The sequence below is a fragment of the Toxorhynchites rutilus genome, chromosome 2 (genome assembly GCF_029784135.1).
Source record: "Toxorhynchites rutilus septentrionalis strain SRP chromosome 2, ASM2978413v1, whole genome shotgun sequence".
In the NCBI taxonomy this organism is placed as follows: Eukaryota; Metazoa; Arthropoda; class Insecta; order Diptera; family Culicidae; genus Toxorhynchites; species Toxorhynchites rutilus.
Genome location: NC_073745.1, coordinates 311,333,549 through 311,350,735, shown reverse-complemented (window position 1 = coordinate 311,350,735; position 17,187 = coordinate 311,333,549). Strand labels below are relative to the sequence as shown.

The following is a 17,187-nucleotide window of genomic DNA, read 5'->3' as shown; positions in this document are numbered from 1 at the left end:
TTGTTACCAATATTGAGAGGATTGCAAAAAATACATAGTCGACCATTTTGTGGCTGCGACCTTTTCGAATTTATGTTGTACATACTATGAACATTCTCCAAGTCAAGCCATTCAGCCATTTTTTAGCGGTGGCCAAATTGAATTTTCCAAGATCATGGAATACGTAGTTTTATAATGACAGTAGAATTCCAAGGTAGGTAAGTTCCAAATTTCCGATCAATCATTCAACAGGAACGGGGTCAATTTTCTATTAATGCGGGACAGCCCTACAAATACTCAAACATACATACAAACAGGGCAAGCTGAATGAAACCATTAAAAAGTAATTGTTTATTTAGGAACTGTGGTCCTTTAGGATTTGGATTTTTCATCATCTACTGTGTTCTACCAGTTGAGCACTTTCATTTGATATCAATATTGATGGAGCTTTGAAAAAAATAATGGCACCATTTCGTGATGGATTTGCATTTTTCATTAATAACTGTGTTCTACTAGTCAAGCCCTTTCATTTGATACCCATATTGATCTGAGAAAATATGTAATCCGCCATTTTGTAGTGGCCGCCATCTTAGATTTGCATTTTTCATAAATAACTGTATTCTACTAGTCAAGCTCTTTCATTTGATAACCATATTGATGGGGTTCTGAGAAAATATGTAATCTGCCATTTTGTAGTGGCCGCCATCTTGGATTTGCAATTTTCATAAATAACTGTATTCTACTAGTCAAGCTCTTTCATTTGATACCCATATTGATGGGGTTCGGAGAAAATATGTAATCCGCCATTTTGTAGTGGCCGCCGTAAAAACAATAGTTTGACAATTAGGTGTACAAGTATGATTTTAAAGATTTTTTTTTATAAAAGGAATTAATTTGAAACATAAGACTCACTGCTACTATATCCGAACTGTGCTTCGTCGGAAGCGATCTAGTTATCAAAACACGTTTTGATTTCTTTATGAGACCAGAACTGCTCTTTAGAAAGGACTAATACCATGGACCAAAACAACAGTTATCTGAGGGAGTCACTTTCAGGATATCTGGAGAATACGATCGGTGAGGTAGATCCTCCAGTTAAGATGAAGGTGGAAGGAAGCCATTGTAGTAGTATAGGTAAAACCACGTGTAAAAATTGGGTAATAGTGTTTGTGAAAGAAGAGCAAAGCACACGTAAATAGATCAATTCACTTATCAGACCATTTCATTGACACGAGTCTTTGAACTAGGATTGGGCGATCTTCATAAAAAGATCGATCTTATCGAATCGATTTTCCAAACGGCTTAAGGATCGATCCACTGATTTAATCGGTACTAAAGAATCGATCTTTGCTGAATCGATCTTTACCGAATCGATTTTCGAAAAATTTAAAGCTTTTTTTCGAATATGCTTGTTCTATATGAATGTCGTCTTTTCTTTGAACAGGGAATACAAATTTCATATTTTAATATCAAAAGCATTTTGTTTTGTTTCTCAGCATGAAGGCCATAGCCACAAGGCTTTCATATTGTGCTGTCAGGTAGTCGTTTCATTAAATAAAAAATAATTGGAAAAGCATAACATTATTAGGAATTCAACAACCGCCCAAAACTCAGCTGACAATAAGAGCCAATCGTGTCATACATTTGTCATTTAGTCGATGCCGATTCTTGATTTTGGCGCCGGATCCAGAAAACAATCTTTCGCCTGTAATTGATGCCAACATCAGGTTCAGTGATCCTATACGCAATCGTTTACAGTTCATCCCCTCAGTAGCTGCCACTAGTTCCGTCTCTGTCAGCATTTGAACAGAAGTAAATCGTAGAAGAAGCAATCCAAATGTTGATATTATGTTCAAAAAAATGTTAGGTGACATTTTATGAGATAAAAAATCGATGTATACTGAAAAACAAATTTACAGAAAGATCGAAAAGATCGAAAGCAAGAAAAATCGATTTTCTCGATTTTATTGAGTACAAAAGATCGATCCTAAAAATCGGAAATCGGAATGGAAAAGATCGATCTTCTAAGAATCGATCCGAGATCGCCCAATCCTACTTTGAACACATTTGAAAGAAATAACAATTCAATACTAAAGTAAAATGTATGAACGATATGTTCCGATGAACAATTGCAAATATAAATATATATGGAAGGTGTATTTGCATATGAAGTAAAATTCTGATTATACGCGAGCGTAACATAAGCAAATTTATAACACGTGCGAATTGGGGCTCTTTTGGTATTAACAAGTTCTTTCGCATAGTAATTCGATGTTGATAATTCCTTAATATTTTCCTTCGTTGATCGTATTGTTTTCACATATTCACGTTGTAGAGCCTTAACTCTTCTCTTCGTTGGCGAGGCATTTTGATGGAATGTGATACTTTTCCGTTTACTGTTTTTGAAAGCATAGGCATCCGTGGCAGTGTTCCGAGCTTCGCAATACAATTTGCTTAACCAATGTTAAAGTAGCTAGAACTTACATTATAGACCCATTAAACGCAAACATAATAATTGTATTGATATAAACACAATTTCATTCTATTGATTTTCATGACATGAAACGCTATGACTCAGGAATAACATTTTATTGATTTTTATAGCTGTTTCGATGATGTTGTCTGGCATCAGTGTTGAAAAAATAACTATGCTTTCACCAATACAAACAATACCATTGCCGAAAATTGAAAAATGAAAATTTAACCTTCAGAGCACTAGCTCGAGTTTTCCGACGTTTTCTCACTATACAGTGCGACAGCAGATGAAAATGTAATATCTTGTGAGTAATCGATTAGAGTTTGGTTGATATTACTCGATGGGAAGTGTGCGAAAACGATCATTTTCTTTACACTGTTTCGCAAAATTATTGATTTTCGGGCGAGGGGTGAGGATGGGAGATGAAAGAAATGAGCGTCATTGGGGCAGCCATTTGTGGTTAGCTTCCACCTTCACCTTAATTTGTTTGAGAGAATTCTTGAAAGATCCAAGAACATGCGGTCTGACGTTGTCGTGCTGTTAAATTATTTTGTGGTGTCTATTTTCTCATCACGATCGTTTTTCCTTCAGAGCTCTGTTTAAACGTATTAATTCGACACCGCTCACCAGTTATTCAGCCAATGGTAGTCCCACGTCAAACTTGCGGTTATATCATAGATATAACCCACCCATTTTCATTTAGTGGAATAACTGTGGAATTCGGTCGATCATCGGTGTTTATATGGCCGCGTTTTCTGTAAAAATACTTTTCTACAATTTGTTTTGATGGAGCAGGGTTCGAATAATATTGGTTAATTGTATTGCTTCCCATTGAAAAATTGTGTTCATTCAACATACTGAATCTGGTGTGGCTTCTAACGTAAGCTCACATTAATTGACTGGAAGCAAGGAAGCCGCAGTCCAAAAACAAGGAGTCCAAAAACGAGTTGGAGAATTATTAACAGTGCTACTTCCACTATTTTTTTTCTAAATTCAGCGAAGTCAAACAAACAACACTTTCAAACTTTCAAAAACGATTGAAACTACAGGTTTGCAACGTTTGATAACGGGTATCATAAGCAGTTATGTCAGGAATGAAAATAAATAATTCAATGATATTTTTCTATGAAAATGCAATAGAAATCTTTGTTTTAATTGATCAACCCTTTTCGTCTGTCATACTATACCCAACATATAAGTGATTTCTTCCGTACGGATTTTATGTGAACAGTACTGTAAAATTTTCATAGCATAGTGGTCATCCTAAGGAATATGCCCATTTTCAGCGTCTACATACCGCTTCAATTCCCGTTTTTCGAAGAATATTATAGTTCAACTCATTGTTGTTCATGATAGCAAACAACTTTTATTATAAAAATTCAAAATAGTGCGCTTTTCATCATTAGAAAAAAAGGTGAAAAATCGAACATTATTTTTGCTTAGAGGTAAAGTGGTCACCCGCACATATCAAGCTAAATAGGATAGATTTATGCGATTTTTTCGTCCAAATTTGTTCAAATCATATTTGATATAGTAGGTACATATATGAAATAAGTTTGGCCTATTCACCTAGAGTCTCAATTCGAATTTTCTCATGCATACAAAAACATAGTATGAAACAAACAACATTCCGCATAATGAGGCTTGGTTTAGTTGGAGGTGCATATTTATTCAGGGTTAAAGCCACAAAAGGATCCTCTTCAAGAGCAGAATGAGATACGGTATATCAGCTTTAGTAAACAGAACATTGTAAGTCGATATTCTCCTATGACCACTTTGCCCCCAAACATCAAAAGAATTTCTATGCTAATTAATCACTGAGATTAAACGAAACATCTGTTCACCTCTCCTAAAATATGTGAACAGTCGTCCAAACTGATGATTTGTCCAATATATCAGATTGAATAAACTAAATTTCACGAGAAATTCCTTAGATACCATGCGCACAGAACTACGGCCGAATGGCTATCGAGAGAGAAATTTCTGTTTTTATTTATATTTTGACATGCGACAGCTCTACTGAAGTACAGAGTGACTCAAAAGTCATTAAATTCTTCAAACATTAGGTGACTATCAATACGGTATATATAGTCAATAGTTATACTACCAAACAAGCAGGTGACCACTTTGCCCCCCATGACCAATTTGCCCCCACTACCCCTATCTGCATTGTTCTGTTTTATATCGAGTATTGTTTTGTTTGATTGTTGGACGCTTCTTGAATTGATTTATGACTGCTTTTTTAACGGATTCTGAAGATAAGTCATCTACTTGTAATACTCGGTTCTAAGTACTTTGAGTTGAAAAAAAATCTTGATTTTCAGTGTGTCAGGATTTCAGAAATGGAGTAGCATTTGAAAACGATTTAATTTTTTGTTTAAATTGAAAGTGCAAGTGAAAACTCATTGTTCGAAGTTCACATTCTACATCTGGTGGGTCTAAAAGATGGATGGTTTACTGGATCCTGGTGATCCATTTACGGGCAATCGGTATCGAATACAACTAGTTTATTTGGGCCGTACATTACGATAAAACAGCCATAAATCGAGATTGTTCTTTTTCATCATTATTTCCGATCATTCTGCTAGTATAAGGATTCCTGAAGAATAGCCAGTCTTCTACGTGATCCATGAAGCTAATAAATTTATCCTTCGGCCAGGACAAACTGCTGTCAAAACGACCAGATTCTATATTCGACCGCTGAGAGCGCCGCAGTGCGTCCAAATATTAAATGACTGGAGGTTTAGACGCCAATAGAGCGGAGTCAGCGAGCAGATGAACCGTGACTTGTGGAGTGGACGCAATTCATGCTGAGTTCAAACGAATTTTGGGCACCAGACAGTGGCATACTTGGTCAACGGAAGCTCATACAGTGCGATTGTTAACGGGGTGACTCCCTATCAGTTGTGGAGGAACGATAGCCGGATATCTCAAACCTTCGAATGTGTCGTATTCGTTGATGTGTTGGAGGAGCTACACAAGAAGATGAATTCGGAAGCATGTAAAGGTGTTTTCGTCTGATACGCTCTCAACGGTTACCGTATGGATGTTGAGAAGAACCGATTGCGTGACATATTTATGTTACCATCACCAGCATCTGTTAAATAGTCGGACGGAAGCGATTCAGAGTGTGATAAAGAATTTGGAAGGTTTGATGAACAACATGAATCGGATGAGGATGATTGCCTAAGAAATAACGCCACAGAGGGGGAGACACCCTCATTCCTAGAATCAAGAGTGAGGCATCTGAATACGCGGTATACGCTTTGAGTTCTTTGAAGTATATGCAAGATGTGCAGGCTCAGCTGCGGACGACTGGTGTAGAAGAAAACAACCTATGGACGAAGAAATAGGCTCTTGGTATTTGTAACGTATTCTCCTGTAACCAAGCTTGATACTCTGGGGATGGTGTTAGTGATCATGATCCACCAAACGGATTTCAACACGGCAGGAGGAGATATTCATGGTGCAGCTTGAAGGTGCTCTACATGAACAGTTGTAGAAATGAGGCCTTGCCTTGATTCCGTATTCAATATGATCGGTGCGGGTGAGATCAATAGCTTCTTAGGGATGCGCATCGATCGTGATATGAAGCAGGAGTGTTTCGTATCTCTCAGCGGAAATACTTGGAAGATCTGCTGCGGTACGTTGGAATGGAATGGAGAGCCGTTTGAAGCTGTCGAAAGGAGAAGAGTATGCTTCGCTCAGAACAAGGCCGGGTGCGATGGCAGCAGTGAGCTTCTTTAAACAGTTTCAAAGCCGCCCCACAGATGGAAATTGGACGTATTTTAAGCGTATTTTGAGGTACATAAAGGGGACTTAGAATGTCGGATTGATGTATCATGTTGATTCGAACGTTCTGTTTATTTGAAGTTTTACGTTAAGTTTTGTTATGACGTCTTTGTCGCATAAAAATGTCTTTTCGAGTAATACCGGTTGTTACATAGTTGGCATCCCTGGTTGTTGAGGTGTAGTATGAGTTCCGGAACTTAATTGACACACAGTGTACTTTTTTATTCAGCAAGCTTCAAAATATTTTGACCTGGTTTCAGAATAGGAAGAATATTTGGTACTTACGTATTGACGCTACCGGAGCGCAATTTTTATTATGAATTTATTTTTTCGTAATGAAATATATTCTGATGACAATGTAATGGGGGCAAAGCCCCCTCTAACGAGGATAGCGAACCGAGTCGGCCACCGACCCGCGGCGGCGGTCTCACACAAAAACAAGGGTTCCACTGATTAGCCGGTTAGTTTGAAACATCACTTATCCTCGTTAGATGGGGAATTCGCCCTCATTACATTGACATCAGAATAAAATTTATTACGGAAAAATAAATTCATAATAAAAATTGTACTCCGGTGGCGTTAATACGCAAGTATCGAATATCATAACTTGTAAACTTCTTCTTCTTCTTCTTCAATGGCACTAACGTTCCTAGAGGACCTTCGCCGTCTCAACGTAGTATTACTTGCGTCATTTTTATTAGTACTTAGTTGAGATTTCTATGCCAAATAACACGCCTTGAATGCATTTTGAGTGGCAAGCTCTAGAATACGCGTGATCACAGTGCAAGTCGGAGGAAATTTCTTTGACGAAAAATTCCCCCGACCAGAACGGGAATCGAACCCGAACACCCGGCATGTTAGTTATGACGCTAACCACTCGGCCAAGGGAGCACAACTTCTGTCATCAATGATTTTATGATGCTTGCATTGTGTTATATAATTATTTTTAACGTAACCCAACACCGATTTGATTTGATCAACTTCATCCAGTCGCTAGAATTGATGGGAAAACAGATGAATAAACGATAATATGATCACTTACGGCACAGCCTGAGTCTGGGGGGCGGTTTGTCTGATGGTGTTCTCAATGTTGCTATCAGAGTACAATCCGATCGGGGAGTTGAATTGCTTGTGGACAATCTGTTGCCGGGCGGGGTTTGTTCGCAGCAGGTAGAGATGAAAGAGAAAATAGAAGCATTAAAAATTTTTGATTACACTAATTATACTTGAAAATGATAATATTATAGTCATAGTGTAAGACTAGAGAGGAAGATAACGTGATTCCGGGATACAGAACATAAACCGTTAGAAATACAAGCAACGAGTGGTGTGTACTGAAAAAAATGAATGAATTCCACGAAGGTAATACGGTGGATTGTCGAATTCTTTGTCACGTGTAGATATTTTGTCTCTGAGTTCAAGCGAAGATGTATAGAAAGAGGAAAGCGATATTTTGTCTTGAATGTAGAGCAAAAAGTGGAAAAGAAAGCAATCAACAGTCAACAAAATCAAAATAAAATGGGTCCTAAAAACCTTTGGGCCGTTGGCTGGCTCATCTCCTACAACACGGTGGATTACTGTTTCCGCGACCTGGATATGGTTTTGCAGTCGGAGCGGTATATAGTAGTCAACAATTTAGAAGTGAAAATGCCGAAAGAAATCAAAAGAAAATATTTAGAATATTATTTGGTCTACTCTTCGGTCGGGGCTCTCTCGTATTCAGTTGCAGGCAATTGCAGTTTTTCCGAGCCAAATGCTGCGAAACATTACCTTCTGTCTCATCAGTGTGTCTGTGTAGTCGTGAACAGGTGGAGCACGCATTGCTGGATTTGGGTGGTGTCTGAGGTAGGATTCTGTCGGTAGAGCGTCCATTTTCGGTACTTTGGCACCGGGTAGGACTAGCGGTGTGGTTCGGTATGGCTGGAATGGATTAATTAAGAAAACACAAAAATCACAAAAAATATATATCACACATCAGTTCTCGCGGTAAGTCACACCCAATGGAGATTCGGTGGCCACGAAGTTCTCCCGAGATGGTGTGGTGATTTGTTTGTTTAATTTTGGAACAAGCGAATCTTGGGGATGATGTAGTTTTTTTTCCACTCTTCATACATAAAATGTTATTTTCGCTGTTTTTTTTTCAATGACCACCGAAGGCCTATTTGCAACGATCAGCGACAGAAGTTTCGAGAGTTATTACTGGCGGGCCTCGGTGTGATCGCAAGCTGTGTATGGCAGATTTATTTTTCGCGAAAGACGTAATGTTTGTTTTGGATACCGTTTTTCGTTATGTAATGTTTTTTCTTGCTCCCAAAATAGAACATTGAGCGACTGACGCAAGCGCTTTATGATTCATGGAATGTGGTAAATTTTGTGAAGATTTTAATGAATGCAGGTTTCAATGGACTTCAGATATCGGTAGTTAATCTTACCAATGTTATTGACATTGTGTATGGGAGGTATATTCATCACAGAAGCACCCTTTTCATAGACAATCTTGATTGTTTTGTAGTAATATTTATATTTGCAACTGTACCGTCATAAATATAGATTAAAACATGTCACAAGGCAACCCCATCGTGAGCATGTGTATCCATTAGAACCATCTTCATTTTGAACCCGTTGTTGGCATTGAGTGGCGAGCATGTTATACATTAATCAAGCGACGTCTAAAATGATCTATGTCAATGTCGCCTCGCTCATTGCGTGAATCTAACACCAAATTACGTTTCACGTAAGACGCCTCCGAGGACGTAAATTCTCATTTTCGCCTTTGTAACGAAACACTTTTTCTGCTCACGCAATTTACTACGCTTTTAAGCATCTGTTAACCGTGAACGAAATATTGTTTACCTTCTCGGCTACTCATTAGCATAAGAGGGATGAATAGCATATTGGCGGACTGTTGTGGTGAAGAACTCGTGGCGTTTTCTCAAATATGCTTGTTTTTCGCAACGAAGATAAACATTGCCTGGATTCCTAATTGCATTCCGATCAGTTATAACCACTTCCAGACACGTGTTATGAAACTAGCTTAGTTGGTTATGTTTACATAAGTTGAAGGTTGTCGAGTTCTGTATATCTGAGTGCAGGTCATCATTTACGAAGTGAGGTGTTTTGGTGGCTAACCACGAGTCGACCTTCACATCTATACAAGATAATCTCGACGTGTATTCCTATTCTCTTATTGAAAGACTCGACATTTACAAATCATTTTCTTTATTCTTTATTTTTGGGACTTTCTGCACCCTGGCCTGATTCGTCTCAGATTTACAAATCATTGAATTTAATTATCAAAATTCCTTCTTTATGAAAAATGTGTTACGCACACTCAGTCCTAGGTCGTGATAGTCGGCTTAGCGAGCGAATCATTTAATCTATAGTAGTGTGATGAGCATACACAGGCAATATAAGGACAGCAAAATCGTAAAGACTACATATATGGGCGGAACCATTGGGCCGTATTTTGACGTAGCACTACGTCTTTCATTAAGGGTGCCAAATCAGAAAACAGGTCACGTTTTTATGAAATAAAGTTAATGTTAATAACTATTTTGCCGCGAACGAATTTTGGCGATTTATATACCAAACGAATCGGAAATTCCGTATGATTTGTTTGATATGCTATACATTACAATCCCCTAGTCTCTATATGGTTTAAATTCATGAAAATTGGAAGCATTCCAATTTCCTCATACATTTCTTCTGTCCATTTGTGTGGTTTCCCGAACAGAGCTGTCAATAACGAGCAACTTATTGACGAGCAACGAAGGGGAAATCGTAAGACGTAAAGTAAGCCTTTCTCACGGCAATGGGGGAGGAGGAGTAATATGATGGATAATGTAAAGTTTTCCAAGTGCCTTTATGAAGGTTAGAGACGAATGAACTGAGGAAGTTTAAAGTCTCAAGCAAGGAAGGAAGGCAAACTTTCAGTATCGTTCTGTATTCTATGCAATGAATAACGCTTGTTCTTCCTTGGTTTGTGTCATCACATGTTTTCGTTTCGGATTGAGCTGTGGACGCGACCAAATTACTCACTTGCTGATGTCTCTGGTATTGTAATTATTGCATCAAACTGACGCCATTGCATTAAGGTTCTGAGCTACACAAATGTGTGGGGAATCATCAAGCTAGGCTATCGTAAGCTCACCAAGATAATAAATGTTCTGGAATTTTGTCAGTGGTACGGTTTCGCATGACGGTAGGAAAACTCTCTCCACAAAGGATGACAGCTAAGCTAATCTAGACTGGCAATATTAACAGAAAAGACTTCTGTTGAGAAGAGCGCAAAACGGAGATAAGTGTGTGTATATTTATTTGTTTCAAGTCATCGATATATGGATATTTGTGTGCGTACGTGCGAGCTTCATAACCCGTACGTGAAAGTAGTACATCTTCGCCACGCTGAAACCCCATTTGTATCTGCTCCCGTGTGCATTGGCCCTGTAACGATGCAACAATCGCCTATTTTTTTTGCTATGATTGACGATTGTTTGGTGTTGCAAATTATGCAGTCGTAATGATAAATATAAACAAGGAGGGAAGATAGCGGAAGGAAAATATTTACGCTAGGGTATTAGTAATGAATCTCTGCTGAGGAAAATATTCAGCCTTTTTCCATGCAGTTAACATGGTTTGTTTTCTGTCATCAATGCATTGAACTGACGCTATGGTGAAGCACGTGTTAAGGTTGTGCACCAAAAAACTATTTGGGGAATATTCAATAAATTATACTAAGTTATTAATTTATTTGGATTGCATTTGCGCTAATCTTGATCACGACTTGAATTAAACCACAGCGTAGTTCTACGTCAACAATGCGGTCGTGTCTTGAACACAACCTCCTAAAATTATTTTTTCAAGAATGAAAAAACAGCCTCCGAGCAATGGATCACTTGAGAGTCGTGTTTAATGAGCAAAAAATTTCTTGTTTTGCACCTGTAAACAATCGCCTAAACGTGTATTGAATCACACACACCTTTAGACTACATTTTGAAGTCTACAACAGTAACATCAACAAAAGACAATGTTAGACGGATATTAGCCAAAATACTCAAAATACAAAATGCAGTGTTTAAATTTAATGATTGATGAGTCGACGAAACTTTGTACTAAAAATTCTTGAAATTGGCGATACGTAAGTTCATTTGAAGCGACCGCGAGCTTCTAATTACCGATTTTTTCACGATGTCACCAATCAGATACTACAACCAGATACAATTCAATAGTTGAAAACTTCGCAAATGATGGTATCTTTTACTAAAAAGCGACAAGGGGACTGTCCCTTTGTTCTGCGCGATGAATGACGTGAGATAGCAAAGTTTCTCGCCCTATTTTGGAAGCCACCTTACTCAGTTCCTAGTTGATACCCGACTTCAAATCTCACCCAAATAACAAACTATAGTCATGCAGTTCGCCTGCGGAACACCGTGACTTGAGTCATCTCACGTTTTTCGACACATGGAATAAAGGGGAATAGAGTAGTATGGGGCAAAGGTGCGCATGGGGCAAAAGAGCGCATTGGCCTTTTTGAAACAAACAAGCATAATAATTCGGCAACAGTGTATTCGTTTGACACATTGTAATAATGTGCAGCTCACACATATAAACAAGATACGTTTCATGAAAATGGCGATGAATGGTTATGAGGTAAGAAGAGTTTCGCCCAAAATTAAAAAAAAACTAGATCAAAACAACATCTAGTTTTTTTTAAATTTTGGGGAAGATGATTTAGTTACCTAAAATAACTGGAAAGTTCGAAACTATATTGTCATTCTGTAGTAGATAATAGTGCGTATTCGTTTTTGTGAAAAAGTTCAAGAGCTTTTTTTAGAAATTCGATTAGTTGAAAAATTGATTGTGGGCCAAAAGCGCGCACCAGCGTTTTGCTCTCAAAAAAAAATTATTTTTTTCCACCAATTTTTTGAAAAGACACACAAAAAGAATACTATTTTGAAGAAATGCTCTCTACAAATGTTCAAAATGGCCCGACAGACGATTCGGGAGGGAGTCTCGAAACGTCGGACTGCGGCAGATTTCGGTATTTCTGAATTCTGAAGAGGCTCATATCAGTAAGTGATTCATGATTTGAATCATCTTTCATTGACATTTCTACTTCTGCTGGGATGTGCAAGCGAGCTCCTAAGGCGGTTCAGACCAGTATTTTCGAGTGGACAGTTTGAGCATCTGGCGAACCATTGCAGATCACTGGACAAAGCTTTCTATGGTATGACTCCCAAAGATTTACGGCGCCTGGTGTTTGATTTTGCGGAAGCCAGCAACCTCCACCACGAATTCAACCAAGTTGCAAAACTGGCAGGAAGGGATTGGGCTTCTGGCTTCATGAGGAAACATCGTCTGTTTCTTCGAACCCCACAACGACACTCCAAGGTAATGTGCTGGAATCCTCAAAACCGAAATTCAAGATGAGAAAGAAAAATAAACAATTGCTCAAAAATAATGCAAAATCAATTCCAAATGAAAAATTGTTTTATTTTCACTATGCCTTCAATTCAAAAACGATTATGTTTCGTTTATGTTTATGTTTTCACAATGGACTTCAAATAAATATTGTTTTTTTTAATAATAAGTTTAAAATAAATCAGGTTAAGTTAACTATGTATTTATAAACTTGATTTGTTAATAAAAAAAATGCTGTTTCAAATGTTGGACATTTTCAGATATCTTATATTGTCAGTCTCCTCTCTCCCAAAAATTTCCACGTGGCATGTGGATGGCTCGTTATCATATTTCCAGGTGCCAAGAATCAATCAGGACATAACAAAATCATGTTTGACCATAATGGCCATAATTTGACTATGGGGCAAAAGTGCGCATTTGTCATTTTGTTTTAAAATAGGCATTTGTCCAACTGCAAACAAAACTCGAGAAATTATTGTACAACGTTTCGAAGGTAATGTATATAGCAACCACTCCGTATCGGTTTTTCATTCGTCGCCCCGTCATCCAGATCTGGGTGACCAGAATATTTGTAACTATAGGCACCTAAGTGTAACAACAATAGGATATGTAGAAGAATAATAAAATTATAATCATATTACTATAATGTTTATACTATGACGAATTTCATGCCAACTCGTCTTAGGAGCTGGCAGCACCATCTCAGATAGCAGCGAAACGTTGTGGGTGTAAACACATGGGTCTTTTAAGCAACTTTGCATACTTTAAATATTCAAAAAAGAATTAAACTACGTTTTTGAAAGGGCCAAACAAATTTTTCTTGATTTTTCCCAAAAAAATATTGCTCAAAAACTATATTACCTACAAAATTTGACTCGAAGGATTATACGTAGGAAATTGTTTAATTTTTCATAAAAAATACCAAAATTAAAAAAACAAAAATTTCGCTGAAAAACAAATTCTTAAAATTAAAATTAATTTTTTTTTAATTCTAAAAAAGTATGTGAATAGCCCTTACAATTTACGACAAGTCGTCCATACATCGGAAGATGGGCACCTTTACAGGGAAAAAGTTTTTTTAACAACAACTTTTTCATGTTTTTTTTTGAAAAAATTACAATTAATCCTAATATTGTTTAAAGTCAATACAGCAATATAGTGTATTCAACAAAGTTTTAGATCTTATTACAATATGAACTTTCGTAGAAGACGTCAATTTACTATCTTTTATAGTTTCTGGAATATAGGGCATTTTCGTATGGAGACCTCTAAAAAAAATAACGTTTTACTCGTTTCATTTTTGTGTGTTAATTTCGCGTTTGACATGTTCTTGACATGTTTGTGACATGTTTGTGATGTTTGACATGTGTCCTACCAGCACGCGACCCGCACGCCTCTCTCTCTTGCCACCGTAGAAGAACTCGCCAAAACCGTCATCAATAAATACAATATTGAAAAAGCCCCTCCAATTACCCAGTAGAAAGCCGACCTTGAGACCCAGTTCGAGCTTTTCGGGAGGGAAAGTAGATAGTCGCAACATCATTAAAATTTAAAATTAAAATGTAATTTATCAATCGTACATAGGTGTCCATCTTTCCCACCCTGTCCGACACTGTCCTGCCCGACTTTCCTCTAACCAAAAAGCAGAGGAGTCGGATCCGGACTACTTGTACGTCGAATTGAAATCGACTGTTGATTGATTGTTTTTAATAGATACCAAGGAAAACAAATAATGGATAATCTCAACAAACAATAATGATCCCCTAAAATTCCCTAGAACATGCAGGTATAATTTGCAAATTTTTAGGAATTTTTTAGGGAAAATCATTGATAGAACGTATCTGACGAATTCATAATATATTATATTTTACAGAGAAAATGTTCTAAAGTTTCACTGTACTCATTCTAATGGTAGAAGACCTCAAAATCAGCTATGATAGGATTGTGCTTGTGTTCTCATTGTGTTTTTAACTGTAGAAACAGATAAGTGAATCCAAAATCTGCAAAATGTTCGAAATATTAAAAATGTTTTCTTATACCATTTGTTTATTTCTTTAGGCTCATTAACATTTTTAGCTGTAACAGAGTCGGATTTTACCGTGTATATGTTAAATGTTTTATCGTATCTATAAATTGTACACTACACAGTAGCCATTTTCAGGCGTAAGTGTCTTCCTTCCGTATCTTTGCATATGATACATTATTTGCAGGCCAAAATAATTTATGCTTTTAGTTGAACTGTTCTGGTCAAAATTCCACATATATTTGTTCACTATATGCTACGGTAGATGATTCGAATATTTTTCAAATTAATAAGATTTTATTTATTAGCAAATCATTCAGAATGCCAGGCGAGGTTATATCACATCGATAAAAACATGCTCTATAAAAATAGCACGTATATCTGTGTTACATTCTTCCGAATCGATACATTGTTTAGCGAAAAAATACATAATTTGCCCTTTCTCTGAGAGCAGTCTTGACAGTTGCTCTTAAGATCTGTATTGAAATGAAATCTTATCTATTTTCTAATCTATAAAACAGAAGATATCGAATTGATTTTATGAAAAGAATTCAAATTCGATTTGAACGTTTTTTCCTCGAACCACATTTTATTATCAGATATTCATCATTGTCATAAAATTTTCGTGAATGCATAATTTTTCCTCGAATACAGGCTTGTTCCTACATATAGAGGGTGGAAAATTATTTTTAGACCATCAGAAATCATCTTTATAAGTTTGGATTATCTCATCGGTTCCGGAGTTTCGGTTTGGTGCGCTCGTGTTTAGACAAACATTTTTCACCGCTTTCTGGAGGAAACCGTCAAACGATGAGCGATGCCATATTGAATGTTTGCGAGAAAATTATAAAACATGGTAATTTATGGTTTGGATCTCTATCTATTTTTTATGATTGATAGCACAGAGTTGTCGTTTTGACCATAGCTTGGAATTTGTCTGCTTTTCATTTTGTACTTCCTTAAAGAGATTTCCAGCCGTAGGTTGGTTCATTTCTATTTTTTTTGCTATATTTAATTAGTGCAGGATTTGCGACTGGGATGCTATACTCCGCCTCATCCAGAAAGCCGCTATTTGGCAGCTGAGTTTGATCTAACACCATAACCTCAAATTCACCTTGTGACGTAACTTTTCTTAATATATTTTATCATTCAAAAAATGATTCGCATTGATTAAAAACTACCACTTCCAATCGACCACACCACCTTATTACGTCTATAGCGATTCAAGGTTTTCCAGTTTGTATCGTCTTACTTGGAGCGCGATTTGCGCTTCATCATAATTTTCATTCCTTTGCGCAAAGTTGATGAACGATGGGGATCTGTTTCGGTACTGGTACATAGTAGCCATTATCCTGGAATTTGTTGCACTTTATCACTTATGCACTGGTTCAATCCAAACGCACGCACTATAAACTCCGGTTCGTTGCTTTTAGTTGTACTGTGAAAATTTGCGGTTTTATTTCCAGCAGGCTCTCCACACCCACGCGCTCTACACCTAGCGAACTTTCACCCACGATCGATTGTTTGTTATTTTCCTGCTGGTTTCGGTTTGGTCAAACTGTTTCACTGCTTATCCCGAGAGCGACTGACCAGCGGACTTCGGCTGATCATTTCCCAACGTCTGCTAAATGGACTGCTAGTCTTAGTGGTGGTAGCACATTTTTCTCCTTTTTCTTACTAAATATTAAAAAAAAAGTTGGAAGTGAGCCGCAAACATTGATGATCTCCACAAGGTTGGATGTAACATCACTGAGAACCGGGGGGAAATACGGGAGAGGGGCGCGTTAAGTTGTTGGAAAATACACCGATCGGTGCCATTTACACATATAATGAACCCGTGCTTACCGAGTAGCGGAAAAATCTGGTGATTTTCCCCACCCTCTGGTTGACTTTCTCTAGATCTGTAGTTTGTGTTTGTGTTTGGAGTATACAGTCTACGTGTCAACTACTTGCACTGGTTTAGTATGTGGACGCTAGCGATCCTCATTGAAAACAGCTCTCGCGGGGAGGAACGCGGGTTTGTCGACAAACAGAAGGGCATCATTAGACTTGAAACTGTCACGGTCAATAAATTCTCAGTCCTCTGTTGAATAAATGAACAGAAATAAACCGCGACATGTCCTTGGAGGAGGAAAATTCGAGCAAACGGCCTCGGTCAACCAACTGGTCACCCTACTCCGCTTTCGCTGGATCCTCGGCTGTTTGTTCGAGCAACGAGCTCAAGTACGTTTGGGTATGAGTTGTTGAATTAATTTGATAGTAAACAATATTGGAGTATTTGATTTGTATGGTTGCCGCCGCGGATAGTCTCAATGTTTTTCACTTTGAGAATGAGTAACTGTGATTCACGATATGAGAAATTTCCGACGAATTTTATAAGCGATATTGGTTCTGTGCTTGAAAATAATGTACTTGTATTTTCGTGAATAGGGAACGATGCTAAGCACATCAATTCGGATTAGTATTTATTGAATATCTTCTGATTCAGAACACTACA

General features: G+C 37.6%; 1 protein-coding gene across 8 annotated transcripts in view; it reads right to left on the bottom strand.

Annotated features, from left to right (window-relative positions):
• The window catches only part of LOC129764585 (PDZ and LIM domain protein Zasp), a 117,804-nt gene that overhangs the window by 9,526 nt on the left and 91,091 nt on the right, over nt 1–17,187 (bottom strand). For 3 of the 8 annotated variants that reach the window (XM_055763798.1, XM_055763799.1, XM_055763797.1), the window contains 3 exons: nt 8,018–8,167; nt 7,781–7,837; nt 7,290–7,387 (listed from right to left, as the gene is read on the bottom strand). In XM_055763798.1, coding sequence (XP_055619773.1) covers nt 7,290–7,387; nt 7,781–7,837; nt 8,018–8,167 — 305 coding nt within the window. Of the gene's footprint in view, nt 1–7,289; nt 7,388–7,780; nt 7,838–8,017; nt 8,168–15,942; nt 16,296–17,187 lie in introns of those variants that run through there. The other 5 variants (XM_055763801.1, XM_055763800.1, XM_055763803.1 and 2 more) reach the window with 3 other exon arrangements.